Source organism: Leptonychotes weddellii, chromosome 3 (genome assembly GCF_054177405.1).
Source record: "Leptonychotes weddellii isolate Sample4059 chromosome 3, ASM5417740v2, whole genome shotgun sequence".
In the NCBI taxonomy this organism is placed as follows: Eukaryota; Metazoa; Chordata; class Mammalia; order Carnivora; family Phocidae; genus Leptonychotes; species Leptonychotes weddellii.
In genome coordinates, this window is record NC_138371.1 from 3,847,561 (window position 1) to 3,873,675 (window position 26,115).

The window sequence follows — 26,115 nt, forward strand, 5'->3', positions numbered from 1 at the left end:
AAAATTGTTCCTGATTATTTGGTAAATTCCCTATATCTTTTCAGTTACACAAGAAAAAAAAGAGAGAAAGGCACAATAATAATTGTATTATGGATGTAGTCACAGCTGATCAAAAAGTGCCCAGCCGCTGCCCCAAGCAAAGTCACATGATAGTAGATGCTTTGATCACAGCACTCTCCAGGATTTCATTTCATAGTTACTTCGTGCCAATGTGCGCTCCACGTGTGTTCAGGACAACAGAAGATGCTCGAGCCCAAATCCCGCTCTGGCCCGGAGGAGATGGGCAGTGTGGCTGGCCTCCGAGTGCCTGCGTAGTAACTCAAGGCACTTCACCAACGGGTTGGAACCCAGGGCACACCGAGGAAGTCCGGCTACTTACACCTGGCTCTTACTTCTCCCCTTTCCCTCCTGAGAACCACTAACGAACATTCCCAGCCCCCTTACGGGCTGCGGCTGCATGTCCACATTCCTTTTCCTAAGCTTTCAAAGAATATAAGGCCACTGCCAACAAGCAGAGAAACCCACCCCCCACCCTAGAAAAAATGCCAGAGGTAAGTTATTGCAGGAATGTTCTTTAGAATTATGAGTGTGGGGGAAATTCTAGGGTGAGGGGTAGCAGGGAAAGCCACGTACAGAATAAGCAAGGAGATCCTGGTGGCCCCCACCTTGAGCCCTGACATACAAATCAAAGGTGTCACAGGCCAACTCAGACGGGGGATGTGCCTCCGGTTAGAAATGCTTTGGACGCATTTATCACTGTTGCAGAAAACTGGGGCCAGACACTGGAGGAACAGCCTTGAGGGATCCTCGTCTCAGAGTCGCTGAGCTTCTCTGCAGGATTTTAGAGCCTTTGTCTCTGCCTTTTGTAGGTTCTGCAACGGTGCACGAGAAGGCTCCTTTGGTGAAATCCCTGCTGCTGGCAGGGCCATCGGGGGTAGGGAAGAAAATGCTGGTCCACGCCATCTGCACCGAAACGGGAGCTAACCTCTTCAACTTGTCGGCAGCTAATATTGCGGGGAAGTACCCTGGCAAAAATGGCTTGCAAATGATGCTGCATGTGGTCGTCAAGGTACTTGTTGCCTTTCTTGGTTCCCGGTACCCCTCCCTTGTTCAAATTACATGTTCAAATCCTGCCGTTAGTTTCCCACGAACATGGACCCTAGCAGATGATTTCCTTAGGCTGATGCACCCATCGCATCCTGCTATAAATCACTTCATCCTTGCATCTAGCCGAGCATCCAACAGATAGAAACAGCTCTTTCCTTTGCATAAACAACCCTTACTGTCCCATCCAAATCAACCTCCTCCCACCGCAGGAATCCTTCCTGAAATGTCCCCACGTGTCACTGAAATCGAAAACCACAATTTCTATCTCCAGCCCACCTTCCTTCAATAAGGCATCAGCCTCTTGCATTTTGGGTACTCTTTCACACATGGCGTGAGTTACCAAGGTATGGTTCCTTGGGCACATTTGCGCCTCACACAGGTGATACCAAAAGCCTGCGGGAAGCTAAACTGACCACAGGGGAGTAAATGCTCCATGATATCTGGGCTGGAGGATAGGAAATCCTAAAAGATCCATACACTACCGAGCCCCGGGATCTTAGACAAGTTCTTCACCTCCCTGCATCTCTGTCTTATGCCACCAAAATGAAACGGTCAGACCAAATGATACTGTCAGCCCTAAAAGCAATGATTCTCTGATATCATTTAGATACGGGTGATGATGGTAATAGACAGGTGTTGAAGGTAGATAGGTAGTTGATAGATAGGGACATAATATGCATATATACACAAATGGATTAGCAAGTTTTCAAGCATTTTATTACAGAATATTCATATTTAATATTAAAACTTGACAGGATTTAATTTTTATTTCATTGAGTACCTCAAGGTTGTCTTTATGCTGTTCAATTCACTTTTAGTTACTAGAATGCCAGATAAGCCAGCTTTCACTGCATGAAGATGCCCACCTAGCAAGGAGTCCCCCACACCTGGGGCAAGGTGTCAGTTCTCGGGGGCTCTGAGTCATGGTTATATGTGAGCAGTTGCCCGTAGGAATGGTTCCTTTTCCACATCATGTTGACAGCCAGAGTGAGGACATGATGGCAATGGGATTTTGTTCTCTTGGCCACATGGTCTCCACCACTGTGGTGGGTTGGGACATTTCCCACTCTCCTTTCCTCCGCTGCTTGTCCTGCAGGAATCCGTGGAAATAGAATTTTGAAGAGCTGGGAGGTGGGAGGGGAGGAAGGTGAGTGGGGAGTAAAGACCACTAAGCTGTTTAATAGGGCGCCTCTCCTCCAATGGACCAGCCATGTCACCTCTTTGTGGTGTTCTGTTGAATCTTCTCAGTGGCCCCGTGAAGAGTCCATCCTCATCCCATTTACAGATAAAGACACTGGGGCTCTGAAAGGTTCAGTAACTTGTCCAAGGCCACCGAGATCACGTGGCTGAGCTGGGGTTCAAACCTAGGTCCTTCTCTTCTTTGCCCTCCTGCACTATTTTTATTAAGGTAAAAATTATATACGGTGAAATGCACAGATCTTAAGGATACATTTTAAGTGCAAGCTTTGAAAAATGTCCGCAATTGTGTTGTCGCCATTTTCACGGGTCTTTTGGTCCTCGTATAATTTCTTCTTTGAAATATCTGTTCAAGTCATTTGCCTACTTTTCACTGCATGGTTGGCCTTGTGATTTGCAAGAGTTCTCCGTATGTTCTGGACGCAAGTTCTTTGCCAGACATACATATTGCAAATATTGTCTCTCGTTCTGTGACTTACTTGTTCATTTTCTAATTTTTCAGTCATTTACTTGTCCTATCACTGCCATAGGGTGTTGAAACCTCCCACCATGATCGTGGAATTCTGTATTTCTCCCTTTCATTCTGTCAGCTTGTGCTTCACAGATGTTGAAGCGCTGTTAGGAGATGTGTCCACGTTTTGGATTGGTGCGACCTCCTGTTTGGTTATTTTATCATTATGATAGGTCCCTTTTTGTCTCTGGCAATACTCCTTGTCCTGAGGTCTACCTAACCTGATACTAACAGAGCCACATCAGCTTTCTCGATAACTCTTTTATTTTCAGTGTCTTTAGAGTTAAAGTGCATTTCTTGTGGACAGCACGTAGTTGAGTCTTGCTTTCTTATTCACCCTGAAAACATATGTGGAGCCTTTAGTTTACACTAAATGCGGTTATTCATCTGGCTGTGTTAGGTCCACCATTTTGCTGTTGGTTCTCCATTGTCCCATCTCTTCTTTTATTCTTCCGTTTATCCTTTCCTATCTTCTTTTGGGTTAACTCAGTACTTTTTATTACTTTATTTGGATTCTTTTATTGTCTTTTTAGCAGTGCCTCTTTCTTATTTTGCAGTGATTGCTCTATGGATTACAACAGTCATTTTTGACTTAGCACAGTGTATGCAGAGTTCATATTGTAGGATTTTACATAAAATGTGGGAACAATATAATCCATTTGTTATCCTGTGTCCTTTATGTTTTTATCATACATTTTACATCTAGAAATGTTATAAACACCACAATTGAGTGGTATTATTTTTACATTATTTATATTAAATAGTCATGTGTCTTTTAAAGAAATTACGTCAGGGGGGATTTAGCATTTTGCACTCATTCACATATTTATTCTTTTCAGTGATCTCCATTCCCTTCCACCAATCCAAGTTCCCACCTGGTGTCATTTCCCTTTTAGCTGATGGACTTCTTCGGCATTTTTTTCAGTGCAGGTCTGGTGGCAACAAATTTTTTTTAGCTTTCATCTGATTTATTTTTAAATGCCTTTATAGCACCTCCATTTTTGAAGGCATATTTTGCTGGATATAGAATTCTGGGTTACATTTTCCTTTCAGCGCTTTAAAGATGTACTTCCATCATCCTCTTACCTCCAAATTTCTGATAAAAAGTTATCAGAAATTCGAACTGTTGATCTTATATATTGTGTGTTATTATTCTCTGAATGCTTGTAAGTATTTTTCTTTATTTTGGTTGACTATAGCTTGACTATGATGTGCTGGCTGTTTCTGTTTTTTCTTTGGACTTAACCTACTTGTGGCTCACTGTGATCATTGAATCCATAAATACATGTTTCATACCAAATTTTGGAAATTTTGGCCACTGTTTCCTCAAATATTCTTTCTGCCCCATGCTCTCTCCTCTCCTTCGGATGCTCTAATCACATGTATATTTGACTGCTTGATATTGTTCCATGAGTCACTCAGGTCTTGTTCTCTCTAGTTTCCACATTGGATAGTTACTATTAGTCTGTACTCAAGTTTACCTACCTTTTCTTCTACCATTGCCACTCTGCTATTAAGCTTATCTTGTGGATTTTTTTTTTTTTGGTATTTCTGACATTTTGTTTTTCAGTTATAGAATTTAACTTTGCTTATTTTTATAGATTTTTATTTCTGTCTTGCAATTCTCCATCTGTCCATTCAATATGACTATCTTTTCCTTTAAGTCAACTTAAGAGGCTTTACCGTTCTTGTCTGCAATTCCAACATTGGGTCATCTTGGAGTTGGTTTCTATTTGAATTCTGTCCTTGACCGTGTGTCAATTTTCCTGTTTCTTCATATCGTTAATAATTGCTATTTGCATATTAGACATTGTGGATGATATGTTGTTGATACTGTGGGCATGCTGGGCTTTGTTCTGACACGCAGTTAAATTACTGGCTGATCAGCTTGAGCTTGCAAAGGTTTTGCTTTCCATTTTGTTATTGTGGGTCTATTTTGATTTTGCCCTTAGTCTAAGTCTCTTAGGCCTAGAACATCATCTTCACTTTAATGAACCTTAAATGGAAAGCCTGAGGTATTTAACAAGCACCTTTAACTTGGCAAAGACTAAGGTGTGTGCTTAGTTCTTCTGATTTTCCAACTGTTGCTCTCCACTGAGCTTCTCAGAATCTTCCAGCATGCAAGCACATTTCTGAGGCCAGCCAAGGATTTGAACCCGAGTTGGAATTTAAAGCCCAGCAGCCTGGCTTGTGGCCTCATGTGCTTACCCATCAGGCTCTAAGGACTAAGTGCTTCAGAGGAAAAGTAAAAGAAACCTATCCTCTTGCCTCCTCCCCCCACCCCGAAATAAAACCCTAAATGCATTCATTCTAAATACCTAATTTTGTTGACATTGTCAAGTAACAGACAGGAACACATAAATATTAAACTACTGGCATTTCATAAGCATCCATATATACCAGATCCTGTTCTAGCACTTCTCTATGTATTAACTCATTCAACAACAACCGTTTGAGGGAAGCACTGTCATTATCCCCGTTGTACTGATGAGAAAACTGAGGCACAAAGCATTTAAAGTAATTTCCCTGGCCAGCATTGCTGCAACGTGAGCCCACGCAGTCTGAGTCCTGAGCCGCCAGGTGTAATCACTGCATTATTCTGCCTCTAACTGAAGTAGGGCTAAAGTGAGCCTCTTCTCCCTCCTACCAAATGGCTCCCTTGCTCCTGGTATGACCCTAGGACAGAGCCAATGGCATGATCCTGATGTGCTCTATCTCAGGAAGTTATTGTTTCTGCTGCAGAGAGGTTATCTTGATATCAAGTGAGCTATCTTTGCATTTATTAGAATCATTGCATTCTAACATCACGTAGGCCCCAAAACGCTGAACGTCACATTTTTGAAACGTGGAAGAGTGTGTTTATCCAACAAGGCCACTCCATGTCAGAGAGCCTGACACATACCTCATTAAGCATCACCTTTACCATGTATATAACAGATGAATGAAAGACGCAAAGGTCTCAGGAGTGGGCGTTGTTCAATTAGAAATCACGTTCAGTGAGGCCACTGTGTCCTGGCATGATTGATAGAGCAGTTATCTGCCCTGCAAAGAGGTATTTGCTTTTAATTAACCAAAGAAAAGTGGGCAATTATGCCTGGGCCAGAAAATCAAGGGCAGGAAGCCATGGTGCATTCCTGTGTTACGTGAGCCATGGAATGGGTTGCACGCAACAGAATATGGATCTTCGGCATTTGCAGGAGAAGGTGAACTATAACAGAAGGGCCTGTTACTCATCACGTCTCCATGTAAAGAATTCCTGTCCCTGAATTAATCTCTGGGAAATCAAGAATGCAACTCTTAGGAAACCGCTCCTAAGCACGCTTCTGGTTGGTGGCACTCAGAGCTTCACCCAGCCCACTCTGCATGCGGGAAAACAGTGGGGAAACACGCCTCCGATTTGCTTTCATGGGCACAAATTCCAGTCCATTTTGTGATCATTATTTTTGGTGGGTTCCTTTGTTTTACACACAATAATGCTAATACATTAACAGCTCGGATAAGGGAGTTCCTTGACGAAATGAGTTTACTCTGCAAGTAAGCAACTGTTATCTAAAATTCCCTCTTATGCTAAAACTATATGTGGAAAAGAATACACATCTATTTAGTGGGGAAATATTAGAAATATATCTAAGAATTAAGAAATGTGATAAATGATTACTATTTAATACATATTGTGCAGACAAAAGAAGTTATCTAGGCGCCTGGGTGGCACCGTCCGTTAAGCCTCCGACTCTTGGTTTCAGCTCAGGTCATGATCTCAGGGTCGTGAGATCGAGCCCCACATTGGGTTCCACGCTCAGGACGGACTCTGCTTAAGATTCACTTTCACTCTCCCTCTGCCCCTCCTCCCCCGCCCCCCGACAGTCTTGGTCTCTCTCTAAAATAAATAAATAAATCTTAAAAAAAAAAAAGGAAGAAGAGGAAGAAGAAGAAGATGAAGAACCTATCAAGGCAAGGCACCAGCCTCCTCGGGTCTTCATAATGGTAAATCGGGATGGAAAAGCAGGAAGGACCCTCCTCTGGACTGGAGTCTGGCACATGCGAAGGGGTTTTACACACACTTTCCTTTTTAACTGCACCAATCCCCAGTGAGGCAAGAATTAAAGTCTCCATTTTGCAGACAAGAAAAGTGAGGCTCAGAGTGCCTAATCTGACTAAAACTACATTAGAACATGGCTCCCGACGGGCCGCTGAGGGAGGGAAGCTTCCGTCGTGCCCAGCCTGTGGCTGCCATGCCCTCACGGTGACCCAAGGGCAAGGGCATTTCTGGGTCAAAGTGTCAGCTGGGGACACTTCAGCGTGAGAAGGTGAGGAACTGGAAGCTCCCACATGCAGTTGGCACCCCGGCGGGTTTCCACGACTTCCGATTCCCCCTTGTCCAGCACCCCCTTCTCCTGAGCCTCCAGTCCTCCCAGGAGAAGGCCGAGGGGAGGCCAGCAGAGCCAGGGAGGCAGATCAGGCAGAGAATTCCTTGTCTCGTGCTCCGGGTCTTGGGAGAGATGTTTTCTCCTCCCTGTGGTCCTTGAGCCCTCCCTCTCCTCCAGTGAGGGCCAGACTTGGAGGGAGGCCACCCCCCAACACCTGGCAGTGGCGGATCCAGGCCACGTGGCCCATTCTGGCCTGCATGTCTGGACAAAAAGAAGCCAGGATGCTGTTCATGCCTTGGCACCACCCACCAGGGGCTCCTCGTTGGGCTCACAGCCAACAGCCTGTGGCCGCATGCCAAGGGATCTTGCCCAGATGTGCTGGTATAAACAGCTGGTCCAGGAGTCAGGTGATGGAGAGCCCAACCAATTATGTTTCTATAGCTCATGGAAACTTACACTCCTGGTTAATAACCCAAACAAAGACATTGTTGCTGTTTGTGGATGGTTTTTTTTCAAACATACAGATATGTAATAAATGTAATAACTATGGGAATCACCTTCACAAGGTGGAATTCAATCAGGATAAAGCAAACACCTACTACACCTGACCCCAAAACACAGAGATACTCCCTTGAAAGAAGGGGAGGAGGGAGAGAGGGGAGGGGAGAAGACAGAAACAGAATTTAGGAGCTCTGGTGCAGCACCAGGGATGAAAATAACAGAAGGAAGGGGCTGGTGACCCTAAGTCCTGAATGGGTCTGCCGTCAGAGGCCAGGTCACCTTTCACTGCAGCATGGAGATGGTTTCGGGTTGAGGAAGGGAGTGCACATGCACATCAGAACCTTTTTTTTTTTTAGTGTGGACTTTATATTTTAAAACAGTTTTAGGTTCACAGCAAAACTGAGCTGAAGCGACAGAGTGTCTCCACATCCCCACGGAGGGTTGAGTGGACTCTGCAGGGAGGGAGGGCCCCAGACCGTGGATGCCCCGAGTGTTGTCTGTCACTAAGGATGTGCAGGCATTCTGTGTGCTGTGAATCACCGTGTCCGTCTGCTCTTGTTCCGTGGAAGGCTCATGGGGATGGACTAGGACCAGGGTCAATCCACAGGTATTAAAGGATTATTAACCAATTTGGAAACACCTAAAGCAGGGAAGGCCTTGGATGCAGCTAGAATGTGCCATGGGAAGTTGAGGAGAGCCATGCACATAGGCTGTGCTGCTCAAAGTCAGCTCAGTCAGTGCAGTTCGGCATGAAGCCATTAGCCCTGGTGTGGCTGGGAGTGAGCCGGGGAGGAGAAGGAGTTCCAAAGGGAAGTCCAGGTGACTTGTAAGCCTAATGCCTACCAGCATTCAGACACCTTCCCCTTGAATACAGCCCGATAATCAGCAATAACATCAATGTGTTCCTATGGCTAGCGCTGACCCAACTCCCCTCACGGCATCTGCCACAGTCTATCAACTGGACCTGTATCTTGGCTCCTTCCTGGTCCTCTCCTCTGCCTCAGTTTACCTTCCTTTCTATACAGGGTCATCCCAGCCGGGCTCCTGACCCTTTAGTACACCTCTACAATTCTTTTGAGTATCATTTATGGTTTTTCCCAGCTAATACCCAGTGAGGACTTGAAGTAATTTCTGCAATCTCATAAAAGGTAATGCAAGGAAATTGAAATTTTAAATATTTTTAAATAGTGGAAATACAGAACAAAATGTGTTCATGTTTTAAGTACTTAAACAGAATCCAAGTGAGTCCAGTCTGGGAACATGAGCCTCCCCTCTCCCCGAGTAACCTACACCTCTCCAACTCCTCCCCAGCATGGCAGCAACTCACTGGTAGCTGTCCGTCTGTGCCCAGCAATTCCCATTCAGACACAGAAACTACACACTCTTTGCAGGCAGGGACCTTGTCTCTCAGTCCCCAGACCCTCCTGTCTCCCACCACTGAGCTTGATACATCACAGCTTGATCACACCACAGCAAATGGTTGGATGGATGGATGGATGGATGGATGGATGAAAGGAAGGATGGGTGGGTGGGTGGGTGGGTAGATGAGTGGATGGTACAGGGCTGAATTGATGGATGGATAGACAAAGGAAGGAAGGGTAAATAGATGGAATGATGGGTGGGTAGGTGGATGGGAAGATAGAAGGAAAGAAGGAAAGGTGGATGGGTAGATGGCTGGATAGATAGATGATGGGTGCATGGATGGATGGATGGTAGATGGATGGATGGATGGATGGATGGATGGATGGTGGGTGGATGTGTGGATGAATGGGAGAATGGGTGAGTGGGTATACGGATGGTGGGTGGATGGATGGATGGATGGATGGATGGTGGGTAGGTGAGTGGATGAATGGGAGAATGGGTGGGTGGGTATATGGATGGTGGGTGGATGGATGGATGGAAGGATGGTGGGTAGGTGGGTGGATGAATGGGAGAATGGGTGGGTGGGTATGTGGATGGATGGATGGTTGGATGCATGAGTGGGTGGTTCTTTTCTGTTTGGTAAACTGAGACTCAACCATTAGGGGCGGAAAATAGCTGATTTTTCATTAGGCTCTCTAAGGCAAGCAAAATAGGACATTTTCAGAGAGAACTTCCAAAGCTTCCAGGAGTCATTTGGGCAAATCATATTAGTAATCCAAGCATGCTGGACACAGTTTTCATCGAGGAGCCATCATATTGTAATCCAGGAGAATCTAATTCTGATGGTAAATGTCTGACAGCGTTTCTTTAGAGATTACAAAAGATCAAAGCCATCAAACTCACATGGAAGGAGAAGTCTTTAATTGTTTGATAGAGTTCCCCAGAATTTGAAAAAAAACACTCATTGCTGGAAATTCGCCTTCATGCCTGAATTGACACTAACTGAAGCCCTGCAGTTATATTTGACAGGACTGAAGAGCCCTCTACCGGCAGCTGGAGTGAACTGTTCTGTGTAACTTCTGAAAAGTTCAATTATGAATTAATTACATCTAATTGCCCATGACCTCAAACTATCTGTGGGTAATTTAAATGAAGGCTTTTCATTGCTAAATGAAAATTAAAAGAGCAAAGGATACCATTCTTCATTAACAAATTGGCAAAGAGTTTTTTATTGTTAATACTTGTTCAGGAGAGGCATGTAGAAAAACAGATCCACTTACCTACGGCTGGAGAGAGCATAAGCAGAGAATTTCCAGGAGGGCAGGTTGACAATGTGGGCGAAAACGTGAACAACACAAGCCTTGAGACCCAGCAGCTGCGGGTGTGGCCTCGTTCTAAGGGAATGACCCATCATGTGCCCCCAAAACTGTTTAATTTTGTAAGAAGGCAGAAACCTCCCAAAGGTTCAGAAACAGGAGGTTCGCTCAGTAAATTATGGGACTTCATGTTAAAATCATGTTGGAGGCGTAAATTTCATATTGGGTGATCCAGAATGTAATGCAGTGTTTGAGGCACAATCTCATTTTGGCAAATATGCACGTCGAAGATGGTCTGTAAAGACAGGAGATGTTTGACGATTCACTTGAACGGAGGAGGCAGTGTGTTGTCTATGTGTCTGAATATGTATTCTGAAAATTTTGCTAATGAATACTGCCTTTGCAGTAACAATAAGAAAGGACCAAATTTCCACGAATTTCCATGTTTTCAAAGTTTGATCTGTCTGCCCCTAGTATCTGCAAATATCCCTAGTCTCGGGGACGTGCAGCCTTCGCCAGCAACCATCCATCCCCGCCTCTCCCCAGGGAAGGGGGACAGCCCTGCTCCCTCCAGGGTCGTCCTCTCCTGACTCTCCTCCCATCCCGCACCACCTCAGGTCTCCATGCTCCCCATCCTTCTGAAAGAACGCCCTCTGTCTCAGTCTCTGGCCATTCACACTTCAGCCCCCTGTCACCTGGCTTCTGTCCCCTCCACGCCCTGCCAAGGCCACCAGTGGCCTCCAGAATGCCAAACCCGTGGGCCAACACTGGCCACTGTTGCCCACTGCCTTCCTGCGCCTCTGACCTCCCTGGGCTCAGGGGACGGCTCTCTCTTCTGTGCCCTTTGTTCTCTCTGGCACTGCTCTTCCCTCTCAGCCTGAGCCTTCCTGCTGAATCGGTGCCTGAATTCACCCCTGGCCCTACCCCACAGCCCGTGCTGGGCTCATCCACTCTCCTCCGTCACTTGTGAGCCCCCACCATCCATTCCCACATGCCCACCAACAACGTTCCCAGGTCCCCGGGAACAGCTGCCCAGCCCGTCATGCCTCACACACCCACCGGAGGGATTTTTCTAGAACATGACTAGGATCAAAGTTCTTCATTCAAGTCCTTACAGACTCTCCACAGCTTCCAGGATAAAAGCAAGCTCCATAGCATGGTGACAGCCTTGGTGATGCCTCTGTGACCCCAAGCAGCCCCATGAGGGCACACTTAGCCCTGTGCCCTGGCTCCTGTCCCCAGCATGGCCAGTTCGTCCCCTGCTTTAGGCTCTGTGATCTTCTAGAGACCACTAGAAGCTCTGCTCTAACCTTTATCTGTGATCTCCATTCCTGGTCGCCAGCCTGACCCACATCTCCTTCTTTCTGTCATTAGTGATCCTTGCTGACACCCCATTTTCCTTGGCCCCCCTCACAAGCTGCCCTCCCTGCCCACGGGCAGGGCCTAGAGGGCAGGGAGCCCAGCACTGAGCACAGCACCTGGCACGTCAGAGCTCCTCCGCAAGCACTAATGAAGGGAGACATGTGAGAACAGCTCTCATTCTGGGCTCAAAACAGTAAAGCCAATCTTTGTCTCCCACGACAGCCTTTTGACTATTTGAAAACAGCTCGTTTCCCCCTTGAGTCTTCTTCTCTCCAAGGAAAAGTCTCATCCCTTAGACGGTTCCCAGTGGGAGAGGCTGTCCGCACGGGGGTGCCCAGTTTCCGTGCCTCTCTTCTCTCCCCGGAGCTGAGCACGGCTGCCAGGTGTCCTCCGGCCAGCTCGTGACTGCAGAAGGTCAGGAAAATGGAAAATGCGTGCTGAGGAGGACAAGACAGTAATGGTTTTAGAGTTCTTCCTGCTGGAATGACAGGGGACAGAGAAGGAAATGGGTTCAGGGGAATGAGATGCTTTTGACCGGGCATCTTGTCTACCAGGGGGACACGGCCGTGTGACTCCGGGTTAATAGAAGGTCGGGGGGGTCAGGCAGACCCACGTCTGACTCCGGGTTCCAACATTTCTCCAGTGCTGGTGCACATGTGACTCCCCCCAGCAGTGACCTCGTATTTAAAGGGGGAGATGCTGGGACGTGCTTGGCATGGGCTGGGGCACACGACAAGTGAGGACAGCAGTGATGGCGTGGAGATCCAGGCACTTGGCACACGATTATTCCTTGTATTGTTATCGTCAAAGCACTCGCTGGGGAAACGTCTTCTGCTTCATTTGATAAGAACTGAGCCCTTCCAAACCACGTCCCCACCAAGGTCCTCCACACAGCCCCATGGGCCCCAAAGTAGGTGGACGGTCCTGTCAAAGCCATTCCTTAACAGGTGCAGGTGCAAACTTACAGAAAGTGCGTAATTTCCCAACGAGCTCCGACGGCGCAGACAAGTTCACGGGACGATTGTTAGCAGGCACATTCAATGCAACACTGTGACCAAAACAATTTTAAATCAGGTGCTGGAACTAAGACAGCTGGTGTTGAAATTATCCCAAGCTAAGGAGACTCCTGCATTCAGGACCCTCGGTGTTGCTTACTTGGTTAGAAGCAGAAGGAGAGAAGTCACACGGAATTTCTTGGTGCTCACATGTGCAATTCCCATTAAGAAAAGCAGGCTGTGGAAACCTGCAGCTTGCCAAGTGGACACGGGAGGGGGGAGGCCCGCTGCCCCGGCGAGCACACGATTAGCCAAAGACCGTAGACAACGGTTTATGTGAAAACTGCTGCTTTCTGTTCCGAAGCTACGATTTTTCAGAGGGCGTGAAAAGAATAAGATTTTGCCTTTGTCATTATAAAGTGTCTCTTTTCTAAGAAGCTTAAAACCCAGCATCTCATTTTCTTATTTTCTTTGGGGGCTGGAAGTAGGGAAGCTTTGGACTTAAAATAGCTTTTAGCAGAACAATGCTTCCGTGGAGCCCGCCCTCTGCAGCAGGCCGGCCACATTGTAAAGTCGGGGGGCCGACGGCAAGGAGCCCAGAGAACAGACAGCTGCGGAGGGGGGCCCAGGGTCTGGCTCGCGTACAGGAGGGAACCTGTGGGCATGGCCGTGCTTCCAGCGGACTCTGCAGCCGGCAGCCTGGTCTTGCGTCCTGCTTCTGCCACTCTCCAGCTGTGTGAACTTGGACCAGGTCCCTTCACGTCTTCCCGCTAAGTTTCACCATCTGTAAAACCTGGTTGAGCACAGTGGCGTAGCGTAGCGTGAACGAGTTGTCATCAGGTGGAGGGCGTGCTGGTTCCATGCTGCGTCAGCGTTGGCCCCGATGGTGTGATGCGTGTGGCCCCGGCCAGCACACGGCCGCTCGCTGACTCGCCGTGATGATCACACCCCGCCACGCCACCTAGGAACCGGGATTACAACTTGCGATCCTGGATTCTTAAACTCTGTGGCTCTGTGTCTAAAACTTAAGGCCTACCAGACAGCGGCCGGCTAGTCCTGCTTCCTCTCTGAACGTGCTGGTGAGCGTGGGGCCGTGAAGGCACACGGCCCAGGGGTCAGACTGGCACCGGGATCAAGTTCCATGCACTCCTGTCTTCAAGCGTGCGTAATCCGCTTCCCCCGGCACCTAATGCTGCAGGAACGGACATGGCCATGGTGCACCTAGTGATTTTTCCGTCATTTATTAAATGCCTGGCTTGGTTAAAACTCAAGCCTGCTGACTTAATGATGGTTTAAGAAATACAAAAATAGGAGTACATAACGCTATATTTGCTGTGGCCGGAGACGGCTTTTATCTGTCACAATTTTGCACAAAGCACAAATTGTTGCAAAAATACCCAAACTTTGCTATCGTGGGGGCGCTTTGAAGAGATTGTTCGGTGAGTGGCAATTATTCACAGGCCCACGGTAAGGCCCAGCGCTGGCGCGAAGCCCTGCCCGCCGTGGAGGGGCTCAGAGCCACCTTCCAGGCAAAACCTCGGCCACAAAGGCTCAGCCACACATCAGCGAACAAATAGCGTCACGGGGGCCCCTTGTGCTGAAACAGCTTTTCTCGTGATGAGCGAGTCTGAATGAACCTGGGAGCAGCAAGTAGGCTGTAATTAAAACTCAAGGCCCAAATGTCCAATTGTTTGCAGCAGAACACGACTGGCTTATTTCAAGCCAAACTAATTTGAGGCTCCGGGTCCGAGGGCAGAATGGGCAGCACGGGTGTGTGTCCCACCCCGAAGGTGGGACAGGAGACAGGGTGGTGCCCCTGCCCTGTTGTGCAGGAGGGGTGCGGTCATGCCCTGGAGCCCCTCCAGGCCCCCCCGACCCCCCAGAGCCGTCTCGGGGAGCCACCAAGTCCTGCTGTTTGTTGGGGACCAAGAGAGAAATGCATTTATAGCCAAGTCTCTCCTTCTCCTTGCAGGTGGCCCGGGAGCTCCAGCCCTCCGTGGTCTGGATCGGAGACACAGAAAAAACCTTCTACAAGAAAGTCCCCAGTGCAGAAAGGATGGTGAGGACTTCTAGATCTTTCTCCATTTGGCCTTTTCTGTCCCCCTCCGAGGGGACTCTTACCGGGGACTGTCTTCACTTTTCAAGAACGTCTTCTTTAAGGGAGGAAGGGAATGAAGGGGCAGCTGTCTCTCTCTGCCCTATACATGTCTGTATTTGAAAAACTTAAGTGGTCTGATTTTATGAGGAATAATTTAGGGGAAAAAAATGAAGGAAATTATGGAAGGAAGGGGGAGGAGGAGCTTTGGACCCAAACATGTGACTCAGAGGTAAGAAACAATTCAGAGAATTTTCCTTGGTTAAAGCAAATGGCACACATAGGGGTTATTATTAGGATTTCCTATTGTTCATAATAATAAATAGAAAAGGCCTGAAATTTATGAACAAAGACCTTTGACAGAACTGCTAAGTGCCTACATTTGGGGCCCCCGGGGAGCCCACTCTCAACTGCTTCCTTCCTCCGTTTCTCTCCTTTAGAAGGCCCCCCTCCCCCGAACTTCCCCCCACAAATCACCAGCAAATTTCCCACAAGTTAAAAAAAAATTTGCAGATACACATGATTGTTATTCCACATCAATTTGCACCAAAGCAAATAGTGGTTAACTGTGAATTTCTGATTAAATTCATAAGGATTTTAATCACTCTCGATCCTTATGTATTATACATCATTTTTAGCAGGTAGAGATGATTTGGATAAAGAATGAAAGCTCCATCTTTTCTTCCCCAAATGAGCCTTGATTGCCCTGTCATTTCAGGAACTCTTAAGAGGACTCATTCATTATTAAATCCAGGAATCTGGGAGTTCGCTCCCTCTGCTGGCCAAGTTGCTACATTGAAGAAAGTCCCCACGTATGAACACGTGAAGGCAGGCGTTACTATGAGCCAGATCAGAAATCTAAAGAGGCGTGCGGGGCGTGTGTAATCCAAGGTGTCACACACCCGACGTCATCAGAAACCTTGTCTTAATGGGCAAGCGCTCCTCACGCCCCCACTGGTCATCAGCCTGGGGAGTAGGGGACGTGGGTTCCGGGCTCACTCTGCCATTCACCTGAGCAGGCTGTGTGTCTGTGAGCAAGTAACTCAACCTCTCTGAGCACCCACTTCCTTAACAACTTAACTAAAGGGTTCCAGAGAGCACAGCCTCCAGTTCATGGGGCGCCCCTAGCATTCTCTGCCATGACCCCCTCAGGCTGTGGCTTTGCTATCAGCAGTTACAGCGTCTGCACCCCGGAGTCTGTGGGGAACAAGGCGAACGCAAAATGCTCATTTGTAAGAGAGCCAGAGGAGCCCTGGAGGCAGGGCTGATGGTGGGGAATGAAATACGGGCTCGGCAGACACCTCCCACAGAGGGAGGCCTTGTGCAGGGCAGGCGGCTGGCAAAGGCCTCCCGCCTGGCCCGGCCCTACTGTTGCTGATCCCAAGAGACTCAGCCCAAGCTCCGATTCCCACAAACATAGCCATGGGCTAGTGTTATTCCGGTAAGAAATGAAGGCCTTTGGTGGCAGAGTCTTTGCAGTGGACAAATCGGACCTTTGTTCTGTCCAGCTCCTCATTAGAAGAGTCTGTCATCTGTCAGGGGAATTAACGGTGCTGAAGAGCATGAATCACTTCCCTGGATAATTCCCAGAACACCTGAGGGTCAGCAAAGAGAAGAGCTCCTTGGGTTCCCAAACGTCCTGAGCCATCCCACACAGACAGAGCTGCAGGGGGGTGGGGTGATCACTGAGTGCCTCCTCCAGCTGTACATGGGAAGAGGTGTCCCCGCTCACCCCCCCAAGTCCTGCCCCTCAGGCTGCCCCTGCTGCCTTCCTGGAATTCCGGGGTCAGGGCTGGACCACCTCTGGTCTCCTTCCCCACACCCAGCCTCTGACTTAGGCTCTTGCCAAGTCCCTCAGCCACCAAGGCCGGAGCTGTCTGGAGCATTGTCCACCTGCCTTCTGAAGGTGGCCACCAAAAGCCAAGGGCAGCACCTGCACCCACAGGTGACAGGAAAGCCGGAGGCATCACAACCAGCTTCTCATTGCTCCCTTGGCCACCCCTGGGAAAGCCAACAGCCTTCCTTCTACCATGGTCCAGCCTCTGTCCCAAAGGTTCCACGATCCCAAAGGCACTGAGGCACAGAGAAGAAGGTCCATCTGCAAAGAAACTAGGAGGCTGCCAAGCCCACCACCCACAGCTACAACACAGACCCTCCCCGCCCCCCCCCGCCCTCTGCCGCCCCGCAGTGGCTGCCGCCTGCATTGGAGGGATTCCAGAATCTCCCTTTGGAAAAAAAGTCTCACTCACAGTGACTTACTCCCTGCTTGATGCCTCAACCTTTAAGTTAAGGATCCCAAGGTGGTGAAATGTATGAGAATCACCCAGTCATCAGCAGCAAAGCAAGAAAGAAGTCCCGGCTGACCGCGATGGCTACTGAGCTTGGCTCTGCCCTGGGAAGCTGAGCTCCCTGGTGCAGGGACCCCAGGCCCAACACCTAGGACAGCTGTGAAAAGGAAGAGGTTCCCAGGGGTACAACTCCTATCAACTCCTATGTCAAGGAAGCTTCCAGCAACTCTGGGAAGGAAGCCGTCTTCCCCTGTTTTGCACAAGAGGACAGAGGTTCCAAGGGAGCCACAGTGTGTTGGGGATAGTGCTGGGACCCAGAAACAGGTTTGTCTGAATGCAGAGGCCAAGCCCTTCTCCCCATTTGGATGGCACTCCCAGCTGGGATGCCCCTGAGTGCCAGGCATTCTACCTTCCTGCGTGCTTCCACCCACAACGTGGACACCCATATCTGCCCACCACACCTCCTCAACCCCCGGGCCACTCCAGACCACATCCTGAAAACTGCCTGTGGGGCCCTCTGGTCCTAGAGACGAGGTGCCCTGCTCCAGAGTTCCCGCACTCCTACCCACACCCTCGTCCTCTCCCGTTGTCCTCCACACCCCGAAAAGTCCTTCACCTCTAGAATTTCGGCAATGTCCAAGCTCCCAGCAGGCCCCACCCCGGCCACTCTCAGGAACAGCCGCCCAGACAGACACCTGGACGCAGCCCGCTTCCTTTCTCCTCCTCCTGGGAGCATCCTCTCCACCATCTGCGGCTCACACTCAGCCGGGCAGGTGTCTGTGGGCGAGGCGAAGGTAGTAAAGAATGAGACCAGACAGGCTGCGGGGGCATTTTCCGCACCATTACCCTTCGTCACTCCATCGAGCAGGAGCCTTCCCGACGCTCCTGCTTTTCTGGAGCTGGCTGCAGTAGCGTTTTGTGGAGGCCGACTGCGGAACAGCAAACGGAAATTGCTGTGTGGATGCTAAGCCCTAATTTGAGACTGCCCCCTGCGGGGACTGGCAGGACCGGCCATAGAGGCGGTGGCTGTGGAGGTCGCCGGGTGACTGTGGGGATGTTGGCTGGTGTGATGGATGGGCGCCAGGGTCTCGTGCATAATGGACAGGCCTCTGAACTGGAACAGGGGTGGCCCGGGTGCAGGGGAGTGCTGATTGAACAGACTCGCCTTTCATTCTCACCCCCTCCTAATGAGACTACGCCTCACCATCAGCAAGGATGTCACCCTAGATGCGGCCCAGGATCAACATTTGTTATCCAAACAGGCTAATTAAGTGCAGGTGTCCCTGCCATTTCAGGACGTGCAGGTAACAATATCATCTGCCTCCGAACAGGCAGACGGCCCCACCATCACCATGGCAACTAGGCTGCTGGGGATGGGCTCAGACCACACAAGCATGTCTCTCACCACACAGAGTGGCAGTCTCCAGCGTCACTGGGGCCCTGGGATCAGTCCTGCTTCCACCAGCCTTTGGGCAGCTCCCACATGCGCCCCGCACATCCCAGTCACCCCTGACATCTGCTTTGTTCTCCATCAAGCTTCTTAAAAGACCAGTCCGTTGTCACCATCCCCGCTCACTCCTCAACCCACCACCATCTGTTTGCTACCTTCCAACTCCTTAGAAACTGCTCTCAAGGAGTTTTTCTTTGACATCCATTTTGCCAGCAAACACTTTGGTTCACTTGCTCTCCCTTTATGCCACGTTCAAGATGGTTAAATTCCACTATTTCGAAAAATTCTCTCTTCCCTTAGCTTCCGTAGCCCTGGCCTCCTCATACCCCACCAACACTTTTTTCTGTGTCTCCTTGAGTTTCCATCCCAGGCCTGCGGCCCCTTTCTCTCCCCTTGCCCTCCTTGGGCACCATCTCATGGCTTGAAAAATCACACCCAAACCAGTGACTGCCCCACCCCATCCCCAGCCCAGGGCTCTCCCCCGAGGCTCAGGTGCCTGCATCCTTGGGGAACCTCCCGTACAGTGCTGCAAAGCCCGCCAAACTCTCCTCCCTCACTACCCACCACCCAAACTGCCACTGCTCCTGCATTTGCAAAAGGTTGGTTTTATTTAAAATAACCACTCTTCATAAGAGGGCTTTGGATTCACTCTGGTAAAATGAACCCTGAATATCACCAAACTCTCTAAGCCTCATCCAAGTGCGGTAGGATATTTCCTGGCATAGATATAGATATTCCTATGAGGTCTCTTCTTCCAGAATCTCAGCAGAGGGCTTTCTTCAGCGGCATGGAGCCCAAAGGCAGTTTCTCAGAGCTAAGTAGATGAAGAATTATCATTTACCATAATGGAAACCGATGGGAGATTTTTAGACAGTCATTTTGAGCTCTGTTGGCAAATTGCTAGTTTCCTCCAAATAGCAAAGCCCCCAGCTTTTCTGTCTCTTAAAAACCTTGCTCTTCAGTAGAGCAGACCTGGCATTGTTTCCTACCAGCACTTATATTGCAGAATAAGACACCGATTATCCCTTAGTAAGCACTTTGTCAGACAGACACATTATGCCATGCAATCCTCACAGCATCCCTGTCAGCTAGGCTCTATAATTATCCCCATTTCTCAGATGTAGGGACTAAGGCTCAGAGAAATTGAGCAATCTGCTCAAGGTCACACAGCTGTTAAGAGCAGAGCCAAGACTGCGATCAAGTATGTCTGAATCAAAATCTATGCATTTAACTATTTGCCATACCATCTGCCTATTAGTATGGAGTTTCTTCCCTGGGTTTTGTTTTGTTTTGTTTTGTTTTGTTTTTTTGGTGGGGAGGGGAGGGAGTTTGCACATAACCTGGCCCCCAGGTTAAGTTCAACATCAAAGTAAAGGCCCAACAAACACCACTCCCTGGCCCAGGACAGCCCAGAGGCTGAGGCTGAGAGATGGCAGGTTTCTGCAAAGACCTGGGGTGGGGATTAAGGAACAGCCTTTTCATGAGCAAGTCTTCATCCTTATTGTCAGAGCTGTCCATTTCTAGGATTCCAGGAAGTCTCATTCCATTATCCCTCTCCTGTGCTTCCCCCTCTTTTAAGCTCCTCTGTTCTCCTGGGTGGAGTCATACAGGGCCATTGCTTCCTCCTGGTGGAGCTGAAGCAGGCTCCGGATTCCTGTGGGTGCAGGCGGAAATGATAGGAAGATGCCTGGTGGTCTGGCCTCAGGCCCAGCCTCTGGGATTTATTTTGCTGTAAAAATTCCATCTCTTTCTCTGCTGTGAATTACATTATAAAAAGTTTCCTCTAAACTGAATCCAACAACATAGAAAAAGGATTATACACCATGACCAAGTGGGATTTACCCTGGGTTTAACATCCAAAAATCAATTAATGTAATACACTACTATGTCATTAGAAGAAAAGACAAAAACCATCTCATCTCAATGCATGCAGAAAAAGCATTTGACAAAAATCCAGCACCCCTTCATAATAAAAGACTCAACAACATAGGAAGAGAAAGGAACTTCCTCCACCTGATAAAGGGCAACTACAAAAAATCCACAGCTAACAAACAACAAAAGACTGTATGCTTTTCCCTTAACATCACCTCTTCTCCCCAGTATTATATTGGAGGGTCTCACCTGGGCAATTAGGGTAAAAGTGAAATAAAAGGCATCCACATTGGGGAAAAAAAAGGTAAAACTATCTCTATTTGCAGATGGCATGATCTTATATATAGAAAATCCTACAGAATCCACTAAAAAAGCATTAGAACTAATAAACAAGTCCAGCAAGGTTGCAAGATACAAGATCAACACACAAAAAGCAACTTACTTCTATACACTTGCAATGAAAAATCAAAAATTAAAATTAAGGAACAACCATTTATAATAACGTCAAAAAATAAAATATTTAGGAATAAATTTAACAAAGGAAATATAAGATTTCGACTCTGAAAGCTACAAAAACGTTGAAAAAAGCTAAAGAAGACCTAGATAAATGGAAAGATACATCAAGTTCATGGATTTAAAAACTTAATATTGTTAAGATGGCAAGAATTCCCAAACTGACCTGCAGATTCAGTGAAACTCCCATCAAAATGCCATCTGACATACTGGCAGACATTGACAAGCTGATCCTAAAATCCATATGGAAATTCAAGGGACCTTCAATAGCCAGATCAATCCTGAAAAAGAAGAACAGAGTTAGAGTACTTACACTCCCCAGTGTCAAAACTTACCACAAAGCTGCTGCAATCAGGACAGTGTGGGGCTGGCATAAGAAAAGACATATAGAGCAACGGGATAGAATTGAGAGTACAGAAATAAACCCTCCCTTACGTTTTCAATCAACTGACTTTTTGACAAAGGTGCCAAGACAATTCAATGGAGGAAGTATAGTATTTTCAAAAAATGGTGCTGGAACAATTGGATAGCCCCCTGCAAAAGAATAAATTTGGACCCTTAACTCACACAGTATTCAAAAATCAACCCCCAATGCATCAAAGACCTACAAGAAAGAGCTAAAACTCTAAAATCCTTAGAAGAAGGTAGAAGCATAAATCATTGTGACCTTAAATAAAGCAATGATGCCTTAGATATGACACCAAAAGCATAAAACAAAAGAAAAAATAAGTTGCACCTCATCAAAACTAAAGACTTTTTGCTGTAAAGGGCATCATCAAGAAAGTGGAAAGATGACCCACAGCATGGAAGTAAATATTTGCAAATCATAGATCCAATAAGGGACTTGTGCCTAGAACATATAAAGAACTCTTACAACTCAATAATAAAAAGAAAAATGACCCAATTTAAAAAGTGGGCAAAGGATCTGAATATGCATTTTTCCAAAGAAGATAACAAATGGCCGATAAACACATGAAAACATGCTGAACATCATGAGCCATCAGAACGACACAAATCAAAACCCCAATGAGATACCCCTTCACATCCACTAAGGTAGTTAAATTTAAAAAAAAAAGGGGGGGGAAGAAAGAGAAAAGAAAAACCCATAATAACAAGTGTTCACAGGAGGTAGGGAGACGTGAACCTCAGCCACTTTGGAAAGAAGTCTGACATTTCCTCAAAAGGTTAAATATAAAGTAACTCTTTGATCCAAAGCGACTCAATTCTTGTATGTGTGCCCAAGAGAAATGTTCACGGCAGCACTATTCACAATAGCCAAAAAGTAGAAACGACACAGATACCCATCAACTGATGACTGGATGCCAAAAATGTGGCCTATCTGGACAATGGCTATCATGCAGCAAGTAAAGTGAAGTATGAATGCACAACATGGGTGAACCCCGAAAATGTTCTGCGAAATGAAAGAAGCCACCAACACATACAGGCTCACATGCATGCCACATATTGGATGATCCTATTTCTATGGAATATCCAGAATATACAAATCTGTAGAGTTAGAAAGTGGATAACTGGTTGCCTAAGTCTGGAGGAAAGGGTTAGGGTGGAAACATTCAGTGACTGCTACTGGGCAGTCTTTTGGGGGTGATGAAAATGTTCTAAAATAGACTATGGCAATGTTTGCACAACTGTGTGAATATACTAAAAGCCACTCAATTATACAGTTTAAATAGATGAATTGTATAGCATGTGAATTCTACCTCAATAAAGCTGATATGGATACATCATAATAATATATATCTAATAATAAAATATGACATAACACAATATAATAATAATAAATATATATTTTAAGTCTCCTTTGCAGCCCTCAAGTGAGATAGGCCCTTACCCAGGAAGGGGGCTGGGGGGCACGCAAGCCCCCGGCACATCCCCTCTGGGAAGGGGGGACCCCAGCAGAGCAGAGGGAGGAGCGCAAGTCTGGGAGTCCGGGTCATGCTCGTCAACTCTGGGACTCGGGACATCACTCCACCTCTCTGGGCCCCAGGTTCTCATCTCTGAGTGAGGGGAGGACTGTCCCCTCCCAGGGAGGTTCTGAGGACTCAGTGGGGGAGTCCATGTCGTGGAGAGAAGTACCTGGAACCCAGTAAGCCCCCACCAGCTGCTACTTACTAGGATTATTCAGCTGGAAGATGCATAATCAGCCTGAACAAAAGAAGTGGCAAGTGCAGGGTCGACATTGGAGAGGACCAGCTTCCTGCCTTATCCTTGGATAGCAACGGAAGCCCCTGGCCTCGTGCCTTGTTGGGTCCAGAGCTCCCCATGTTTCTGCAGCTTGCCATCACTCTTTCCTCCTAATGGCCGTGCGGCCTCCGGGCACCTGCCCTTTCCTACCCAGCCTCCCTCCTGCACCTTGTCAATGCAGACGTGGAACTGGGCCTCCTTGCTGGTCAAAAGAAAGGAAAAAGAAGAATGCCAACCACTGCTGCGGACATGCACGGCCAACAGCCTCACGGTGCAGAGCGGTCACCCCTGGGCTGTGCAGCTCCCCCGGGGCGCCCCTGCCCTCCAGGGTGCTCGATCATACCTGACTCCCCTTCCACTGTGCAGAGAAGTTGGTATGCCCAGCTCTGACTCCCAGCTCTGCTGGGCCCACTAAGGGCCTTCTGCAGAACAGGGTATCATAGCACATGAGTATCCCTGTCCCAGGGGCCCTGCAAACCATCCCCAGCACTGTCACCCCACCCACCAGCTGTGGCTCCAATCCCCTGCTGCTCACTGTTATTCCTGAGCGTTGGGTTTATGAAACACCTGCTCTCCCCCAGGTGTAACGGGCCCTGCCTGCCTGCAGGGTGTCTCTGGGCTGGGCTGGGCTGTGCAGGGACCCATGGGGACACCAGGGCCAGGCAACAGGGGCCGGTCTCTGCAGGATGTTCCAGTGAGCTCAGGCCCGCTCTGGTCCAGGAAAGCCATGCACTGGCTTCTTTCAGTCCTGCTCAACATTCAGATTCTAATTGGCTCAATCACTCCTGAGCCAAGTGGGAGCAAAAACAGCCGAGACCCTCGGGGCTCCTCTGCGGAGGCTCTCTCCATCACCCCAACCATCCTCCTCCCCACACTTCCTCCTCACCAGGCTGTGCCAGTGGAGGCTAATTGAAAGCTGGTGCATTGCCATGGCAATGTAGCCAAATCTGACCCCCATGGGCCGGAAGTCATCTTCCCTGGGGTACCCCGCATCTTGCTCCTCTCCCTCATTGCTCATCTCCCTCAAATAATACAGGTTCAAACTCTTTCCAAACTGCTTCAGAGAGAGAAGCGTCACGCTCTTTTGTAACCAGGTGCTTTTCAGACACGAGAACCAGACCCTCGGAGGCTCGCTGTCAGGGCCGTCGGCGAAGGCAGTCTTGGGTTCACCCTCAGAACAGTTCAGAGGAATTGGGATCACCACCAGCGAGGCCCCACTCCAGCCAGCTTCCTTCTGCTTGGAAGCCCACCCTGCTTCCCATTCTGAGGGTTGAGGTGTTAGAAAGATCAGTCAGGTGCTTCCTTCCTTCCTTCCTTCCCCCTTTCCAAATCCGAATGCCAGAGGTAGAGGAAAGGAAGACCATGCAATTCAAACCACCCAGACCAGGATGAACTCTGAGAATCGTGTTTATCTGAGCTTTGAGGTTCACTCTAATACATGCATGCCGCGGTGCCTTCTAAGAAGTATTCTTCCATCCATAATTCTTTTTTCTGTTCATGGGCTCATTTTCCCCCTCTCCCTCTTTCTCCCAGATTGAGCCTAAACGCCTCAAAAAACAGCTTCCCAAAATCCTGAGACTCCTGAAACCGGACGACAGGATTCTGATTGTGGGAACAACACAGCGCCCTTTCGATGCTGAACTTCAATCTTTTTGCAGAGTTTACCAAAAAATTATTTTGGTTCCCAGACCAGACTATGCTTCCAGATTGGGCAAGTACCCCTGGCCCCTTCCCGTGTGTGGTGACGGAGGGTGGGCCGGGTGGCGTCGGCTTGCAGGCATGTGGCGCTGGGGCAGGGACCCCACCAGAAGGTGGTGGAGGTAGAGCCCATGCACTGGAGGAGGCACCAGACGTGGGCAGAGCCTGGGCCGTAAATACAAACGACCAGGTTGTAAGAGCAAAACATGCCTGTCTGTTCTGTTGTTAACCTCGTTCGTGTACCCAGGACCAAAGGAAACTGGACAGGGATTATTATTTTGGGCCCTGAAGGTGACCAAAGTCGTTGCGGGTGCTAATTTTTCTTCCGACAGGTGGATTAGGATGAGTTGTCTTGGACCCACAGTGACGGTGCCTCTCTCAGAGAACATCATTCTTTCCACAGGTTGACTTTTTTTTAGTTTTCCAGTCTCAAAGTATTAGTCCAGGAGCATGTTGACTTACTTAAAATAACCATGAAAGATAACAAGAGCTCTTTTTTTGGTTTTTTCCTCTTGACCAGACAAATTCAAAATCTCCTTCTTTTGAAACATATTTTTAAGTGGGACTAACACTAAAAATGTGATTCTGGAGGCAGTGCAATGAAACTGTAAAGAGCCATGAGATACTAGCCCTGAGGAGACGTGGTTCTGAATCCCAGTTCTGCCACAGGATGGCTGGACGACCTTGACAGCTCAGTGGACCTCCTGAGTCCTCTACTGTTTCCTCGGTAAAGAGGACTGTTTAGTCCCCAGGGCTGTCGCTGACCCTTATGTGAGGTGGGCAGCAGAACACCCAGCACCATACCAGCCCCTGGGAGAGCCCGGGTGGTGCTGGGCAGGGAGGAAGCCAAGATGGTGGCCACGGTTATGGAAAAGGAGTACGTGACCCGGCAGTGAGTGGCCATGGTGGTGCGGTGGTGCTTTCTATTATCTGCTGCCGTGGAACACACCACCCCAGTAGCTTAAAACAAGAAATTATTCCATCTCATGATTCAGAGGGTTCACGGGCTCAGCCAGCAAGTATCTCTGGATGTTGCAGTCGGGTGTCCGTTTGGGCTTCATCTGAAGACTCGACAGAGCTGGACATACATGGTCATTCACTCCCGTGACTGGAGTTGATGCTGGGAGCTCAGCTGAGGCTGCCAACCAGGTAGCCTACACCTGGCCTTTCCATGGGTCCCACGAGAGAGCATCCTGAGAGCAAACGTTTCAGGAGGTTCAGGCAGAAGCTGGGAAGATTCTCGCGACCCAGCCTCCGAAGTCGCACAAAGTCCCTTTCA

The 26,115-nt window shown here is 48.3% G+C and overlaps 1 protein-coding gene across 1 annotated transcript in view; it reads left to right on the forward strand.

The window, feature by feature from the left end:
- LOC145720425 (dynein regulatory complex subunit 11-like) overlaps positions 1 to 26,115 on the forward strand; it is a 73,005-nt gene that overhangs the window by 36,665 nt on the left and 10,225 nt on the right. The window contains exons 8-10 of the mRNA XM_081813341.1: positions 870 to 1,069; positions 14,691 to 14,777; positions 24,672 to 24,849. Of these exons, the coding sequence (XP_081669467.1) occupies positions 870 to 1,069; positions 14,691 to 14,777; positions 24,672 to 24,849 (465 nt within the window). The remainder of the gene's footprint in view (positions 1 to 869; positions 1,070 to 14,690; positions 14,778 to 24,671; positions 24,850 to 26,115) is intronic.